We start from the raw sequence: 15094 nt of genomic DNA, 5'->3' as shown, positions 1-15094 counted from the left end.
GGCCTGTATAACTGGTGTCCATTCTTTTTTTTTTTTTTTTTTTTTTGAGACAGAGTTTCTCTCTGTTGCCCAGGCTGGAGTGCAGTGGCGCGATCTTGGCTCTCTGCATCCTCCGCCTCCCAGGTTTAAGCAATTCTCTGCCTCGGCCTCCTGAGTAGCTGGGATTACAGGTGCCCACCACCACGCCTGGCTAATTTTTTTTTGTATTTTTAGTAGAGACAAGTTTTACCATCTTGGCCAGGCTGATCTTGAACTCCTGACCTCATGAGCCACCCACCTCAGCCTCCCAAAGTGCTGGGATTACAGGTGTGAGCCACTGCGCCTGGCTACTGGTGTCCATTCTTATTAATCAGTGCATTACTTGTTGTTAGACATTTTTCTGTCACTTCTGATTGCCAGCAACAGAAATGGACTGTGATTCACTTAAGCAAAAGGGGACTTTGGAAGGTTCTTGGGGGCTCCAGAACAAATAGGGAGGCTGGAGGGCCAGGTTTTGGAATGGACTGTAGTTGTAGAGTCAGGGTCCCAGTAGGAAACAGCTTCTAAAATTAGGATCACTGCAGATGGTTTAATAAAGGGACTATTGGCCGGGCACAGTGGCTCACACCTATAATCCCAGCACTTTGAGAGGCCAAGGCGGGCAGATTGCTTGAGGTCAGGAGTTTGAGAACAGCCTAGCCAACATGGCAAAACTCCATCTCTACAAAAAAATTAGCCAGGTGTGGTGGCACACACCTGTAATCCCAGCTACTCAGGAGGCTGAGGCACGATAATTGCTTGAGCCTGGGAGGCAGAGGTTGCACTGAGCCGAGATTGCACCACTGAACTCCAGCCTGGGCAACAGAGTGAGACTCCATCTCAAAACAACAACAACAACAAATAAATAAATAAATAATGGAATATTTATAAAGTCCCTGCCAGGATGTTACCACCCCAGGCCAGAAGGGGCAAAGAGAGCGATTAATGAGCTGCCCAGAGAGTTGTATGATGAAGGCTGCTGGACAGGAGCTAGGACCCTCAGCTGACGGATGCAGCCAGCCACGACTGCTCTGCAGGGAGGGAGCCAGGGGAGAAGTGCTTCAGTCTCTTTTTCCTCCCTCCGCTTCCATCTCCTGCAGGGCTCCACATTGGCTGCACCCAGTGGGAAGCGCTAGGACAGGGAGCCTGTTGATGGAACCCATACAAAAGTGGAAAAGGATGGAGAGTGACTTGGACAGGCAAATTGAAGATATTCAGCCCCATCGAGAAGTGGCAATTCTGATAAGGAATTCTGGGGCACCATTGGGCAAGGGAGATGGATGTCAGTGAGCAAAATCAATGTGTCCATTTTGTACAACCATGTTCATAGCCGTGTTATTCACACTAGCTAAGACATGGAAGCAACCCGAGTGTCTGTCAACACATGCGTGGACAAACAAGCTGTGGTCTATACATTCATTGGAATATTATTCAGCCTTAAAAAGAAAGGACATTCTGACATATGGTACAATGCAGATGAATCTTGAGGACATTATGCTCAGGGAAATAAGCCAGTCACAAAAAGACAAATACTGTATGATTCCACTTATATGAGGTACCTAGAGTAATCAAATTCATAGAGACGAAAAGTAGAATAGTGGTTGCCAAGGGCTGGGGATGGAGGGGAATGGAGAGTTATTGTTTAATGGTACAGAATTTCTTGCCGGGCGTGGTGGCTCACGCCTGTAATCCCAGCACTTTGGGAGGCCGAGGGGGGTGGATCCCATGAGGTCAGGAGTTCAAGACCACCCTGGCCAACATGGTGAAACCCCATCTCTACTAAAAATAAAAAAATTAGCTGGGTGTGGTTGAGGGGGGCGCCTGTAATCCCAGCTACTCGGGAGGCTGAGGCAGGAGAATCGCTTGAACCTGCAAGGCAGAGATTGCAGTGAGCCAAGATTGCACCACTATACTCCAGCCTGGGCGACAGAGCAAGACTCTGTCTCAAAAAAAGAAAAAAAATGGGCACAGACTTTCACGTTTGCAAATTGAGTTCTGGAGAAGGGGAGTGGTGATGTTTGTGCAATATTGTGAATGTATTTAATACCACTGAACTGTACACTTAAACATGGTTAAGATGGTAAATTTTGTTATGTGTATTTTACCACAATAAAAAATTTGAGGCTGGGTCTGGTGGCTCATGCCTGTAATCCCAGCGCTTTGGGAGGCCGAGGAGCCCAGGAGGCCTGGGAAACATAGTGAAACCCTGCCTCTACTAAAAATACAAAAGAAATTAGCCAGGCATGGTGGCATGTGCCTGTAGTTCCAGCCACTCAGGAGGCTGAGGTGGGAGGATTGCTTGAGCCTGGGAGGTTAAGGCTACAGTGAGCCATGATCGGGACACTGTACTCCAGCCTGGGTGACAGAGCAAGACAAAAAGACAGAGAGACAGAGAGAGAACCAGTGTGTTCACTACCAATTTGCCATCACGTAATATTGGTCACATTGATCTCCTTAACCAAAGCTGCCACATTGCTCAGCTCCAGCAGGTGCCATGCAAATATTATACAGTGTATAATGGTACCCTTGTGAGCTGGGCAACATGGCAGCCCTGGCCCAACCATATAGACCACAGGGAAAGTGTGGCTATTCTAACCTTACTGACTCCAATGACCCCTTACCCACAGAGATACCCTTGTCCACAATGCCCCCATAATTCCTCTCTGTATGGACCATGCTACCCCCACCACTGACCCTGATTCTCCTGTGCCAGGTATTCTGGGCCATTGGGACAGTGTTCGAGGTCGTCCTGGCTGTGTTCGTGATGCCCAGCCTGGGCTGGCGTTGGCTGCTCATCCTCTCAGCTGTCCCGCTCCTCCTCTTTGCCGTGCTGTGTTTCGTAGGTATCCTTTAAGAGATTTCACCTTTTGCTATCTGACATCTTACTGTCCACTCTATTTTGGTGGGGAGGGGATAGGGAAGGATACCAAAGCCACCTTTCAAGATTATTTTTTTTAATCAGGAAATGAGACAAGGGAGCTATGGCCTGGGGTAGCCCCAGTATGGAGTGTTAGATTTCCTCCAGACAGACACTTCTGGGATGTTTTCTGGGGAGACAACTGGGGATGGGAGGATACATTGGCCCCATGATTGCAAAATCTACACTTAAAGTGATTGTATTGAACTAGTTGAGACTCTTAAGTTGCAAATGACAGAAACCCAATTCAAACTGGCTTGAGTAAAAGAGAGGGATAAATACATTTCAGAGGATTAAGTCAGACTTCAGGCATGGCTGGCTCCAGGAGTTTAAATGATCTCTTCATCTCATCTGTGCATAAACCACACCCTCTACTGAGATCTTGCCACATACTCATCATTTCATGGGCACATGCTTGAAACACTTTACAGCCAGTAGGCACTAAAATAAGTCTAGAGATGGGTAGTTCTTATGTACGGTAAATACCACAAAAATTCCTGGTAATGATAATAAGTATTAATAATTATTAAGCTTAACTGTGTGGCAGGCTCTGTGCTCCATGCATTATCATACTTATTCCTCCCAATAATCACAGGACTATAATGAACCCCTATATTAGTCAGGGTGATACCAGCTGCTGAAACAAATAAAGCCCACAAGTTCAGTAACAGCACGATAGGAGCTTCTCTCTCACTAACACAATAGTTCAGAATGACTTTTCTGGTTGGCAAGTGGAATTCTGGGCCCAGTTTTTGTCCGGCTGGTGGCTCTGCCATCCTCTAGGGCTTTGAAGTCTTCTACATACAGACAACAGACTTGCAAAAGGCAAGTGGAGACTGCACAGTCACTTCTTAAATACCTTGGCCAGGAATAGTCTGCTCATATGCCATTGGTGAACACAAGTCACTTGGTCCCACCTAGATGCAAAGGGAGCTGGGAAATGTAGTCCCTGTCTGGGCAGCCACATCTAAGGACAACTTTGCGCTATGAAAAAGGAAACAGAATGTTGGTGGGCATTTGCACTCTCTGCTGTATCCTCTTTTTATTGATGAGAAAACTGAAGCCCAGAGGGGCTAATTGACTTGTTAAAGGGCCTACAGCAAATAGACAAAAGAACTCTAAATCAGATCTTCTAACTCCTAGTCTTTTCTCCAGTATACCTGCTGTTTCAAACAGCTGTTGCTCCATTTTTACAGAAAGGTATGTATGTAGTCATTTGGGGTTGGGACTTCCATTGGCCTAAAAATCTTTCTGATTTCTTTCTTTCTCTTGAACTGAGTTTGCAAGACGATGCTGAATACAGGTGAGGTGTAATCCTTGAACAATGGGGGTGAGATTTCTGATAGTGATCTTAATTTAATTCAGCCCTCACCTGGAACTCTGAAAACAGCCCCAAATAATAGTAATAGCAACCGTGACAATAATAATAACTGCATTAACCCATACCAGGCACTGCACTAGGCACCTTGCCTGGATTATCCTGTTTAATCCTCTTAAGAGCCCTAAGAGGTAGGATCTCTTATCATTCACATTTTATGGAGAAGGAAATGGAGGCACAGAGAAGTCAAGTAATTGTACAGGGTCACACAACCAACATAATAAATGGTGGGGCCAGGATTTGAAGTCAGGTCTCTGGCTCCAGAGCCCCCACTCTTAAAGACCCCACACGCAACAGTGTGTGGCTAGAAGCGAGTGCTCTGTTCCACCCTAACCAGCCACGCCTGGGTTTCCTGTCTCCCCCATCCCAGTGGCTGCCTGAAAGTGCAAGGTATGATGTGCTGTCAGGGAACCAGGAAAAGGCAATCGCCACCTTAAAGAGGATAGCAACTGAAAACGGAGCTCCCATGCCGCTGGGGAAACTCATCATCTCCAGACAGGTCAGTGCCTGGACCAATAGACTCTGCAACGTGCGTATCGGGGTGCATGCAGGGGAGTGTGTGCATATGGTGTAGGGCATGCATGTGTGGACACACGTGGGTATGTGTACCCAAGGTGGGGTGTGTGTGTGCACATGGAGCAGATGAGGGCCCAGTAGACAGGACCTGCAAGGGTCATTTGGCAACTCCAATCTGTATTTTCACTGCCAAGTTCTAAAAATGCTTCCTGGAGAATTTCACCAGTGATTAGAGAAATGTAACATCTGCTAATGGGTCCTGTAACTGCTCCTGCTTTGGTTTCGCCTTTCAGCACAGATGAAGTCTGACTAGCGAATGAGACTGATTGGCAAAAGCTGTGCAATAAAACCATATTAGGAAGGAGTGTGCTTAGATCTAGGGGATCAAACCACACCCTGTGTAGATGTTCTTAATGAATGGTGCCTCACTCTGCTGGTAACACCATCAGGGAGTCCACCACGGTGAAACTTAATGAGCACCTAGTATATGTAGGCACCAGCATTGCACACATGGGGAGAAAAGATTCGGATTTAAGGCTGCAGTCCCTGCCCTCAAGAACCATCCAAGCCGATTGGAGAAACATGACAAATACCTTAAGCAGACATCAGATCCCATAAAGAAATTACCTTTTAAAATAAAGTTATATTTCTGATTCTTTTTATATTATGCAAGAAGAACTGAATGGCATTTCACCAAGTTGGAAGGAGGTGTTTGGTCTGACAACATAGAGTCCAGGGGACCTGCCCCAAATCTACAGGGGCAGAGCAGGATGGATTCCTCAAGAGGTGCAGAAGCCTATTTGGTTGCCTTTGGGGAGAGATCCCTTCCATGGATGAGGGAAAGCCAGGCTGGTCTCGAACTCCTGGCTTCAAGTGATCAACCTGCCCCGGCCTCCCAAAGTGCTGGGATTACAGGCACGAACCACCACACCTGGCCATAGCATATATTTTTTAAAGAACGTCGTAAAGCAAAGTTTGATAAATTTGTAAATTATGTAAAATTGGCCAATCGGTCATTTAGCTAATCAATCTTTTGGTAAATTGGCCTTTGGTGAATTAGTTTCTCAGCACATTAACTGTTGCCACCTAGACCTAGAACTGGGGAAGGCGCATGTGTGTGTGTGAAATGGCTGGACATGCTTTGGACTGGTTTTCTGCTTGCTGGGTCCTTGGATCTGTGCTGAGGTCTGAGGGGCCAGGAAGGAGGGATCTGCTTCCCAAGTCCAGGTTTCCAGGTTGGAGGGCGTGAGATCCATCCTGCGGGGATCATGCCCCTGGACATGGCTGGGTTCTGGCTGGAGGGGCTGGGAGGCTGCGTCCTGTAGATTTGAGACCTGGGTTCTCAGAGCTCCAGTGTCCTACTTACTAGAAACCTCCCTCCCAGCCTGGGTGTGCACTAGTCTCAGGCCACCAGCCCATCTCCCATGCATCTGTAGGGGAGAGAATAAACACTATGTCCTTGTTTTGAAACAGGAAGACCGAGGCAAAATGAGGGACCTTTTCACGCCCCATTTTAGATGGACAACTCTTTTGCTGTGGTTTATATGGTAAGAGCTGTTTGTTGACCACTTTGACCCCTTTCCACTCCCTGTGCCCTGTTTTGGGTTTTGTTTTAATGCAATGGACAGATAGCACTTTGATTTCAGGCAGCGTTTGCAAATTTCAGTAGTTTGAACATCATCCTCCTGATTTCCGTCATATCCAGGTTATCATCTGTACGCACTATTATTTCCTTGATCTTTTTCTTTAACTTGACTGCTTTTAATCACCGTGCAGGCTGGAGTGTGGTGGTGCTCTCCTAGCTTACTGCAGCCTTGAACTCCTGAACTCAAGCAATCCTCCCTCCTCAGCCTCCCCAAATTCTGGGATTGCAGTTGTAAGCCGCTGAACCAGGCTTATAACTCTGCTTTAAAAGAAAACACCTTAATTGCAAGTCACAGATAGAAGGCACTCTTAAAGAGAAATACCAGCAAAAGTAACCAGACGGATGGTTTGCAGAGGCAGTGAGCCTCTGTATATAAGAGATAAGAAGGCTGGCTGGGCATGGTGGCTCATGCCCATAATCCCAACACTTTGGTAAGGTCGAGGTGGGAAGATCTCTCGAGGCCAGCAGTTTGAGACCAGCCTGGGCAACATGGTAAAACCCTGTCTCTACAAAAAATGTTTAAATTAGCTGGGTGTGGAGGCATGCACCTGTGGTCCCAGCTACTCAGGAGGCTGAGGTGGGAGGATCACTTGAGCCCAGGAGGTTGAGGCTGCAATGAGCTGTGATCATGCCACTGTACTCCAGCCTGGGCAACAGAGTGAGACCCTGTCTCAAAACAAAAAGAGATGGGAGAGGGGAGGTGTTAACGACTCATTAGCACAAAAGTGAGACTGGGATATAATTTAAAAGGATTGAAAGTAAACTTAAAAAGTAATTTTTCTTTCACAATACAATTAAATATTTCTGCTACGTGGGCTGGTGTGGTGTCTCATGCCTGTAATCCCAGCACTGTGGGAGGCTGAGGCAGGTGGATCACCTGAGGTCAGGAGTTCGAGATCAGCCTGGCCAACATGGCATAATCCTATCTCTACTAAAATACAAAAATTAGCCAGGCATGGTGGTGGGCACCTGTAGTCCCAGCTACTTGGGAGGCTGGGGGATGAGAACCACTTGAACCCGGGAGACAGAAGCTGCAGTGAGCCGACATTGCACTCCTGCACTCCAGCCTGGGCAACAGAGTGAGACTCTGTCTCAAAAATATGTGTGTGTGTGTGTGTGTGTGTGTGTGTGTATTTATACTATGTCAGTGTCTTCCCTGCAGCCCATATTGCCCCTTGGGTACCACAGGGGTGGCATGTGGCACGTATTTTGGGAACCACTGATTTGGTCAACATGGGCATCCTTTTAAGTTCCAGTTCTGATCCCGTTGGACTTTTTCTTAAATAATACCCATGGAAGGGAGCGGAGACAGAAGGTGTGGGTTGGGGGTGGTATTTGGAGAGTGTAATCACCTTAAACTCCACAATGAATTGGAGCTGCAGTCATCTTTCAAGTCTCTTTGCACCAATTCACGTACACAGCATTAACAGTGAACAAAATTGGCCTGGCTTAAGGCTTTATGTTCTATTTTAACCAGTTCTCATTTTCCTATTCACCATTTAGCAAAGGTGCTAATTAACAGGGAAGTGTCCCCAAGGTGGTCAGTTACAGGGAAGAGGAGAAAAAAGCTTTGATAATATACAGAACGGACTCTAGCTCTGCCCCGAATTCCTGAGAGCTCAATTAACTCAGCGAGCCTGCAGAATTTTTTAAAAGGATGGTGGGGCATCAGAGTTGAGAATACCCACCTTTGAGCACATGTAATTTGGTTGGGCCAACGCTCCTTGAATACTGAAGCAATTAATTAGAGACTAATTTTAGTGCATTATGAAAGCCACTACATTTGCTTGCACACATTGAAACCTAAGGAAATGAATCACTGGCTTCTGATTATGACTGAGTTTTCATATAACTATTCTACTGGATGAGAAGGTTCTGGTCTTGCAAACTTGAGTATTCTAGTTCATGGGTCAGCCAGGAATTAATAAACGGTGTCATTCTGCTCTGAAATTCGAAAATCACATGTCCAAGTTGACGCAATTGACCCAGAGCCCTAAAAGATGTTAATGGGACTGTTTTCTTCCAGATGTTGGTCCCATTTTTCCCCTATTGCCAGTTGGGTAGACAGCCTTGGAGGTGTTGTGTCTCTTGTATAGCATAGTTCTGTTACCAGAAAGGTGTCCTGATTCAGACCCCAAGAGAGAGTTTTTGGATTTCATGCAAGAAATAATTCAAGACCAGTCTATAGAGTAATGTGAAAGCAAGTTTGTTAAGAAAGTAAAGGAATAAAAGAATGGCTGCTCCATAGGCAGAGCAGCCCCGAGGGCTCCTGGTTGCCCATTTTTATGGTTATTTCTTGGTGATATGCTAAACAAGAGGTGGATTATTCATGCCTTCCCTTTTTAGACCATATAGGGTCACTTCCTGAAGTTGCCATGGCATTTGTAAACTGTAACGGCACTGGTGGGAGTGTAGCAGTGAGGACGACCAGAGGTCACTCTCATCGCCATCTTGGTTTTGGTGGATTCATAGCTGGCTTCTTTACTGCAACCTGCTTTATCAGCGAGGTCTTTATGATCTGTATCTTGGCCGACCTCCTATCTTATCCTGTGACTTAAAATGCCTAACCATCTGGGAATGCAGCCCAGTAGGTCTCAGCCTTCATTTACCCAACCCCTATTCAAGATGGAGGTGGTCTGGTTCAAACACCTCTGACAGTTCTTGGTCTTTCAAAGGACACAGGATCACTTCCCTTTGATCATATCGTGATGCTTTTTTACCTACCATCTTCTTGCTCAAGGTCCCCAGTAAAGCCCCCAAAATCCCAGTGTAGCCCAAAGACTGGTCCCTGCTGCTGTAGACATTGGCCCTTCCCAAGGGGGTAGGGAAAGGGGACTCGTGTTCCTCTGATCATTTCTTTACCTTTCTTGCTTTCTCCTGGCAGGTTTTCCAATGCATTCTCTTACTACGGGTTAGTTCTACTCACCACAGAACTCTTCCAGGCAGGAGATGTCTGCGGCAGTGAGTATCTTGGTTGTCTTTGCCAGCTAACTACTCCCACACCCTTGGCACATACACACTCATGCACACACTCCCACCCCAGGCTCTGCCCTTAAGGGACTTGGCCTTGTACTACTTCTGTGGTTTCCAAGACACTCTGTAGAAACCTGGACAGTCTTGTCGCGATGGAGCTAATCTTAGAGGAGCCACATCTTATGTCAGGGTTTGGGCTCTGAAGTTCGCACTGTTAAAAGATAAACCAAGGCACATTAAAGAAAAACAGAGGTAATTTTGAAGAGTTTATCTGAGCGGACAGCGATTTATGAATCAGTAGAAAAGAGCTGAAGAAAACAGAAACAGGGAACAAAAAGCAGGTGGGTTGTTTCAAAGTGACTTTCCTTATTGGATTAAAACAGAGCAGATTTTCTTGTCAGCCAGCTCAGTTAAACTAGTCCCCTTCACATGGTTTGCTGTGAATCTTCCTTTTTAAAATTATTATTATTAAATTTATTATTATTATTATTTTATTTTTTATTTTTGATGGAGTCTTGCTCTGTCGCCCAGGCTGGAGTGCAGTGGCTTGATCTCGGCTCACTGCAGCCTCCGCTTCCTGGGTTCAAGCAATCCTCCTGCCTCAGCCTCCCAAGTAGCTGGGATTACAGGTGGCACCACCATGTCTGGCTAATTTTTGTATTTTTTTAGTAGAGATGGTGTTTTGCAGTGTTGGCCAGGCAGGTCTCAAACTCCTGACCTCAGATGATCTGACTGCCTTGGACTTCCAAAGTGCTGGGATTACAGGTGTGAGCCACTGTGCCTGGCCTATTATTATTATTATTTTTGAGACAAGGTCTCATTCTTTCACCCAGGGTGGAGTGCAGTGGCACAGTCATGGCTCACTGCAGCCTCCACCTCCTGGGCTCAAGAGATCTTCCTACTTCAGCCCCCAAAGTAGCTGGGACTACAGGTGCAAAAAGAAATAGCATGTTAGTTAAATTTACTTATTTATTTATTTATTCACAGAAAAGAGGCTGAAAAGTTGCAGGCCAGGCGTGGTGGCTCGTGCATGTAGTCCCAGCACTTTAGGAGGCCGAGGCAGGTAGGCTGAGGCCAGGAGTTAGAGACCAGCCTGGCCAACATGACAAAACCCCGTCTACACTATAAGTACAAAAATTAGCTGGTTGTGGTGGTATGTGCTTGTAATCCCAGCTACTCAGGAGGCTAAGCCAGGAGAATCACTTGGACTCAGGAGGTGGGGGTTGCAGTGAGCAGAGATTGCACCACTGCACTCCAGCCTAGGCGACAGAGTGAGATTCCATTTCAGAAACGAAAAAAAAAGAATTATATTTGGGAGTAAAATATTTTGATTTCCTTCAGGGTCTGCTATCTGTTGAGTGATGTTCTACTAGAGTCAAGTTGGAATTTGGTATCTGATTGCCACGAAGAGTCTGTTTTGTCGGTCTTACGATCTTTGTTTTAATGTTAATGCTGGTCAGTTGTGCCTAAACTCCAAGAGGGAGGGGGTATAAGAAGGAGGTATGTCTGAACCTCCTTCCCATCATGGCCGGAATTCAGTTTTTCAGGTTTCTCTGGGGTCGCCTTGGCCAAGAAGGGATTCATTCAGTAGATTGGGAGCTTAGGATTTCATTTTTGGTTGGCAGTTAAGTTACTCTTAGCTGATTTCAGTTTGCTCACCTAGGACCCCACAACACTGGAGCTGTCTCAGACTAATGGCCTCTCAGTTAATTTTTTCTAATAGCATTTCTTTTTCTTTTTTTTGAGACAGGGTCTTGCTCTGTTACCCAGGCTGGAGAGCAGTGGTGTGATCATAGCTCACTGCAGCCTTGACCTCCTGGGCCTAATAGTATTTTAAGGTGAAAATGTAATATAGGTTAAAATTATGGCTGGGTATGGTGTCTCACACCCATAATCCTAGCGGTTTGGGAGGCAGAGGCAGGAGGATCACTTGAGGCCAGGAGTTCGAGAACAGCCTGGACAACATGGCAAGACCCTGTCTCTACAAAAAATTTAAAAAATTAGCTGGGCATGGTGGTGTGTGCCTGTAGTCCTAGCTACTAGCTGGGAGGCTGAGGCACAAGGACTGCCTGAGCCCATGAGTTCCAGGCTGCCGTGAGCCATGATTGTGCCTCGGCAATCCAGCCTGGGTGAGAGCGAGACTCTGTGTGTGTAAAAAAAATAAAAATAAAAAAATAAAATTATCATCGCAAATCCCCTAAAGAGCCCTCATGAAGTATAGTACTCAGAGCTTTATGGATATGATCCTGAGCAATAATTCTAATGTGCACATTAAGTTTGAGGACCAAGTTGGCTCTCCACCACGGCCACATAACAGACTCACCCGGGAAGCATTTTTTTTTTTTTTTTGAGACGGAGTCTCGCTCAGTCGCCAGGCTGGAGTGCAGTGGCGCAATCTCGGCTCACTGCAAGCTCCGCCTCCCGGGTTCAAGTGATTCTCCCGCCTCAGCCTCCCGAGTAGCTGGGGCTACAGGCGCCCGCCACCACGCCCGGCTAATTTTTTGTATTTTTAGTAGAGACGGGGTTTCACCATGTTGGCCAGGATGGTCTCCATCTCTTGACCTCGTGATCCACCCGCCTCGGCCTCCCGAGGTGCTGGGATTACAGGCGTGAGCCACCATGCCGAGCCGGGAAGCTTTTAAACAGTGCCCAGACCCATTTAATCAGGACTTGGGAGAGCAGGTGGAGCCCAAGCATTAGTGAGTTTTAAAAGCTCCCCATGTGATTCTATTGTGCAGCTGGAGGTGGGAACCTCTGGACAAAAAGAAGCAAATGCAAAGAAAAGTCTATATGCTTTTTTTATGCCTGTGCTTTTAAGCCATTCTGACTTTTAAGATAACACTAAATTCTCAGCATTGAACTCAGGTTAGAAGATAAAAGAATCAAGTTCCTGCTTGTGTTCGGGGTTTGCCCAATTATCTTTTATATTAGGCCTCTATAATCATAGTTAATAGTTTTGCTTATTGGTGTAAGGATTGAGTGAGGTAGTGGAGTCCCATCTCACTGTGGGGGTGTGGGAGAGTCGTGTTAAATGCTCTGCTGATGTGCTTCCATTGTAGAGTCAATCACAGGGTTTGGTATTGATTGAGCACAGATTGCCTCTCCTAAGAGTAGAAAGCTTAAGCTAAGCATCCTAATGCTTAAACTAAGGATTCAGGGGAATGTCGTAAAACAGGGGTTAGCAACCTTTTTCTAGAAAAGGTCAGGTAGTAAATATTTTAGGATTTGCAGGCCACATAACTGTTGTTTGTAGCAGGACAACGGTGGATGGCATATTGTTAAATTAAGTCCAGCCTAAAGCTGCCTCCTTGCATGTTTTAAGTTCAGCCTAAAGTTTCTCCATACATAGTGAGCTGTATGAACTGTAACCTAACTGGATGTGTGAACAGACTGTAATCTACTCTTGTGCCAATCGCTGATTTCCGCCACTCAAAAGCAGTCAACTCACCAGGCGTAGTGGCTCATGCCTGTAATCCCAGGACTTTGGGAGCCGAGGTGGGAGGATCACCTGAGGTCAGGAGTTCAGGACCAGCCTGGCCAACACGGCGAAACCCCATCTCTACTAAAAATACAAAAATTAGCTGAGTGTGGTGGCACATGCCTATAATCCCAGCTACTCAGGAAGCTGAGGCAGAATTGCTTGAACTGGGGAGGCTGAGGCTGCAGTGAGCCGAGAAGACGCCACTGCACTCCAGCCTGGGCAACAAAGTGAGATTCTCTCTAAAAAAAAAAAAAAAAAAAAAAAAAAAAAAAAGCAATCAACTGTTCAAACTCTATTCAAATAAGGCAAACACTGAGCTGTAACCAGTCCAGCAATTTCTGTATCTCACTTCCGTCTTCTGTTACTTTCCTGTTTCTGTCCATAAACCTTTAAACACTTGGCAGTACCAGTCTGTCTCTGACCCTATTCTGGCTTGGGGGCTGCCTGATTCACGATTTACTGTTTGTTCAATTAAACTCTGTTACATTTAATTTGTCCAAGGTCTTTCTTTTAACAATATAAATGAACAAGCATTGCTTGTGTTTCCACGCAAATTTGAATTTTGGGTCATTTTTATGCCTCATTATTTCCTCTCCTTTTAATTTCTAAAAATCATTCGAAAAAAACATTTTTAGCACATAGGTCAGGCAAAAAACAGGCAAGGGACCAGATTCGGTCAGAGTTTGCCAACCCCCGTTGAAAAGCTCTCTCTTATACCTGGGTGGGAAAGTAAAACTGTAGAACAAGCCCACAGCTGGAAATTAGGAGACCTGGGTTCCAGCACCAAGTACCTGTGTCACTTTGGGCAAGTCATTTACTTAGTATGTATTTTCTACACGCCAGGTACTGGTCTATGTGTCAGTGTCCAAAAAAGCCAGAGCTGGACAGAAGTGAAAGCAGTGAAGGAAAATTTCATTTAGTAACAATTGCAATAGGAGGAGAGAGACCTCAGTATAGAACTGGGCTCCTTTCTGTATACGCAAGTATTCAAAGTGGGGATTTATAGCCAGGGAGCAGGGTGGGGGAGTCAGTGGATGGAAAATTACTAAGAGGAAATGTCAAGGATAAGATGGTTTCTGGTTAAACCGACTTGATAGGATTATTGCTGGGCCAGGCTCATACTCGTAATCCCAGCACCTTGGGAGGCAAAAGTGGGAGGATTGCTTATGCTCAGGAGTTCAAGACCAGCCTGGGCAACATAGTGAGACCCCATTTCTACAAAATGTAGAAAAAATTCACATGCCTGTGGTCCCAGCTACTCAGGAGGCTGAGGCAGGAGGATTGTCTGGGCCTGGGGAAGTCAAAGCTGCAGTGAGGTGTGATCACACCATTGCATTCCAGCCTGGGCAACAGAGCGAGGCCCTGTCTCTAAAAATATAACTAACTAACTAACTAACTAACTAACTAACTAACTAAATAAATATTTAAAAAGGACTATTGCTGAAGGCAAGTATAGGGGAGGAAGCATATCTTTCCTTCTATTCATCCTGGTTTTATGACTGAGGCCCCTATAACAAAAGACAGATTAAGAAAAGCATATGAACGTATTTCATCTAAGTTTGATGTGGCATAGGAGCCTTCATAAGGAAAGGAAGACCTGGAGAAATGGTTAAGCCTGAGTATCTTTGTGCCAGATTTGATGAACAGTGGAGAGTCGTAGAGAAATATGACAGGACGAAGAGTGTGACCTAGTGGTAACAAACTGGGGGAAAGTCAGCAAGGCCTGTTCAGATTCTTTTCTGTCCCTGTGTCTTTGGAGATAAGGATTTTCTTTTTCTCTGGGTATAGGCAGGGCACCTCTCACCTGAGGGTTTTATGATCTGCTTCAAAATAAAGTCATAAAATGGCCGGGCATGGTGGTTCATGCCTGTAATCCCAGCACTCTGAGAGGCTGACGCGGGCAGATTGCTTGAACTCAGGAGTTCGAGACCAGCCTGGGCAATATGTTGAAACCCTGTCTCTATCAAAACTACAAAAACTGAGCCGAGCGTGGTGGCGTGCATCTGTGTTCCCAGCTACTTGGGAGGCTGAACTGGGAGGATCACTTGAGCCTGAGAAGCGGAGCTTGCTGTGAGACGAGATTGTACCACTGCATTCCAGCCTGGGTGACAGAGTGAGACTCTGTCTCAAAAAAAAAAAAAAAAAAATCAGAAAATCCATCTGGGT

The 15094-nt window shown here is 45.9% G+C and overlaps 1 protein-coding gene across 1 annotated transcript in view; it reads left to right on the top strand.

The window, feature by feature from the left end:
- SVOP (SV2 related protein) overlaps window positions 1-15094 on the top strand; it is a 111002-nt gene that overhangs the window by 78239 nt on the left and 17669 nt on the right. The window contains exons 8-11 of the mRNA XM_003832516.6: window positions 2732-2857; window positions 4684-4812; window positions 6303-6376; window positions 9359-9435. Of these exons, the coding sequence (XP_003832564.1) occupies window positions 2732-2857; window positions 4684-4812; window positions 6303-6376; window positions 9359-9435 (406 nt within the window). The remainder of the gene's footprint in view (window positions 1-2731; window positions 2858-4683; window positions 4813-6302; window positions 6377-9358; window positions 9436-15094) is intronic.

Source organism: Pan paniscus, chromosome 10 (genome assembly GCF_029289425.2).
Source record: "Pan paniscus chromosome 10, NHGRI_mPanPan1-v2.0_pri, whole genome shotgun sequence".
In the NCBI taxonomy this organism is placed as follows: domain Eukaryota; kingdom Metazoa; phylum Chordata; class Mammalia; order Primates; family Hominidae; genus Pan; species Pan paniscus.
Note: the sequence above shows the minus strand (reverse complement) of the source record. Positions and strands in the feature narration are given on the sequence as shown.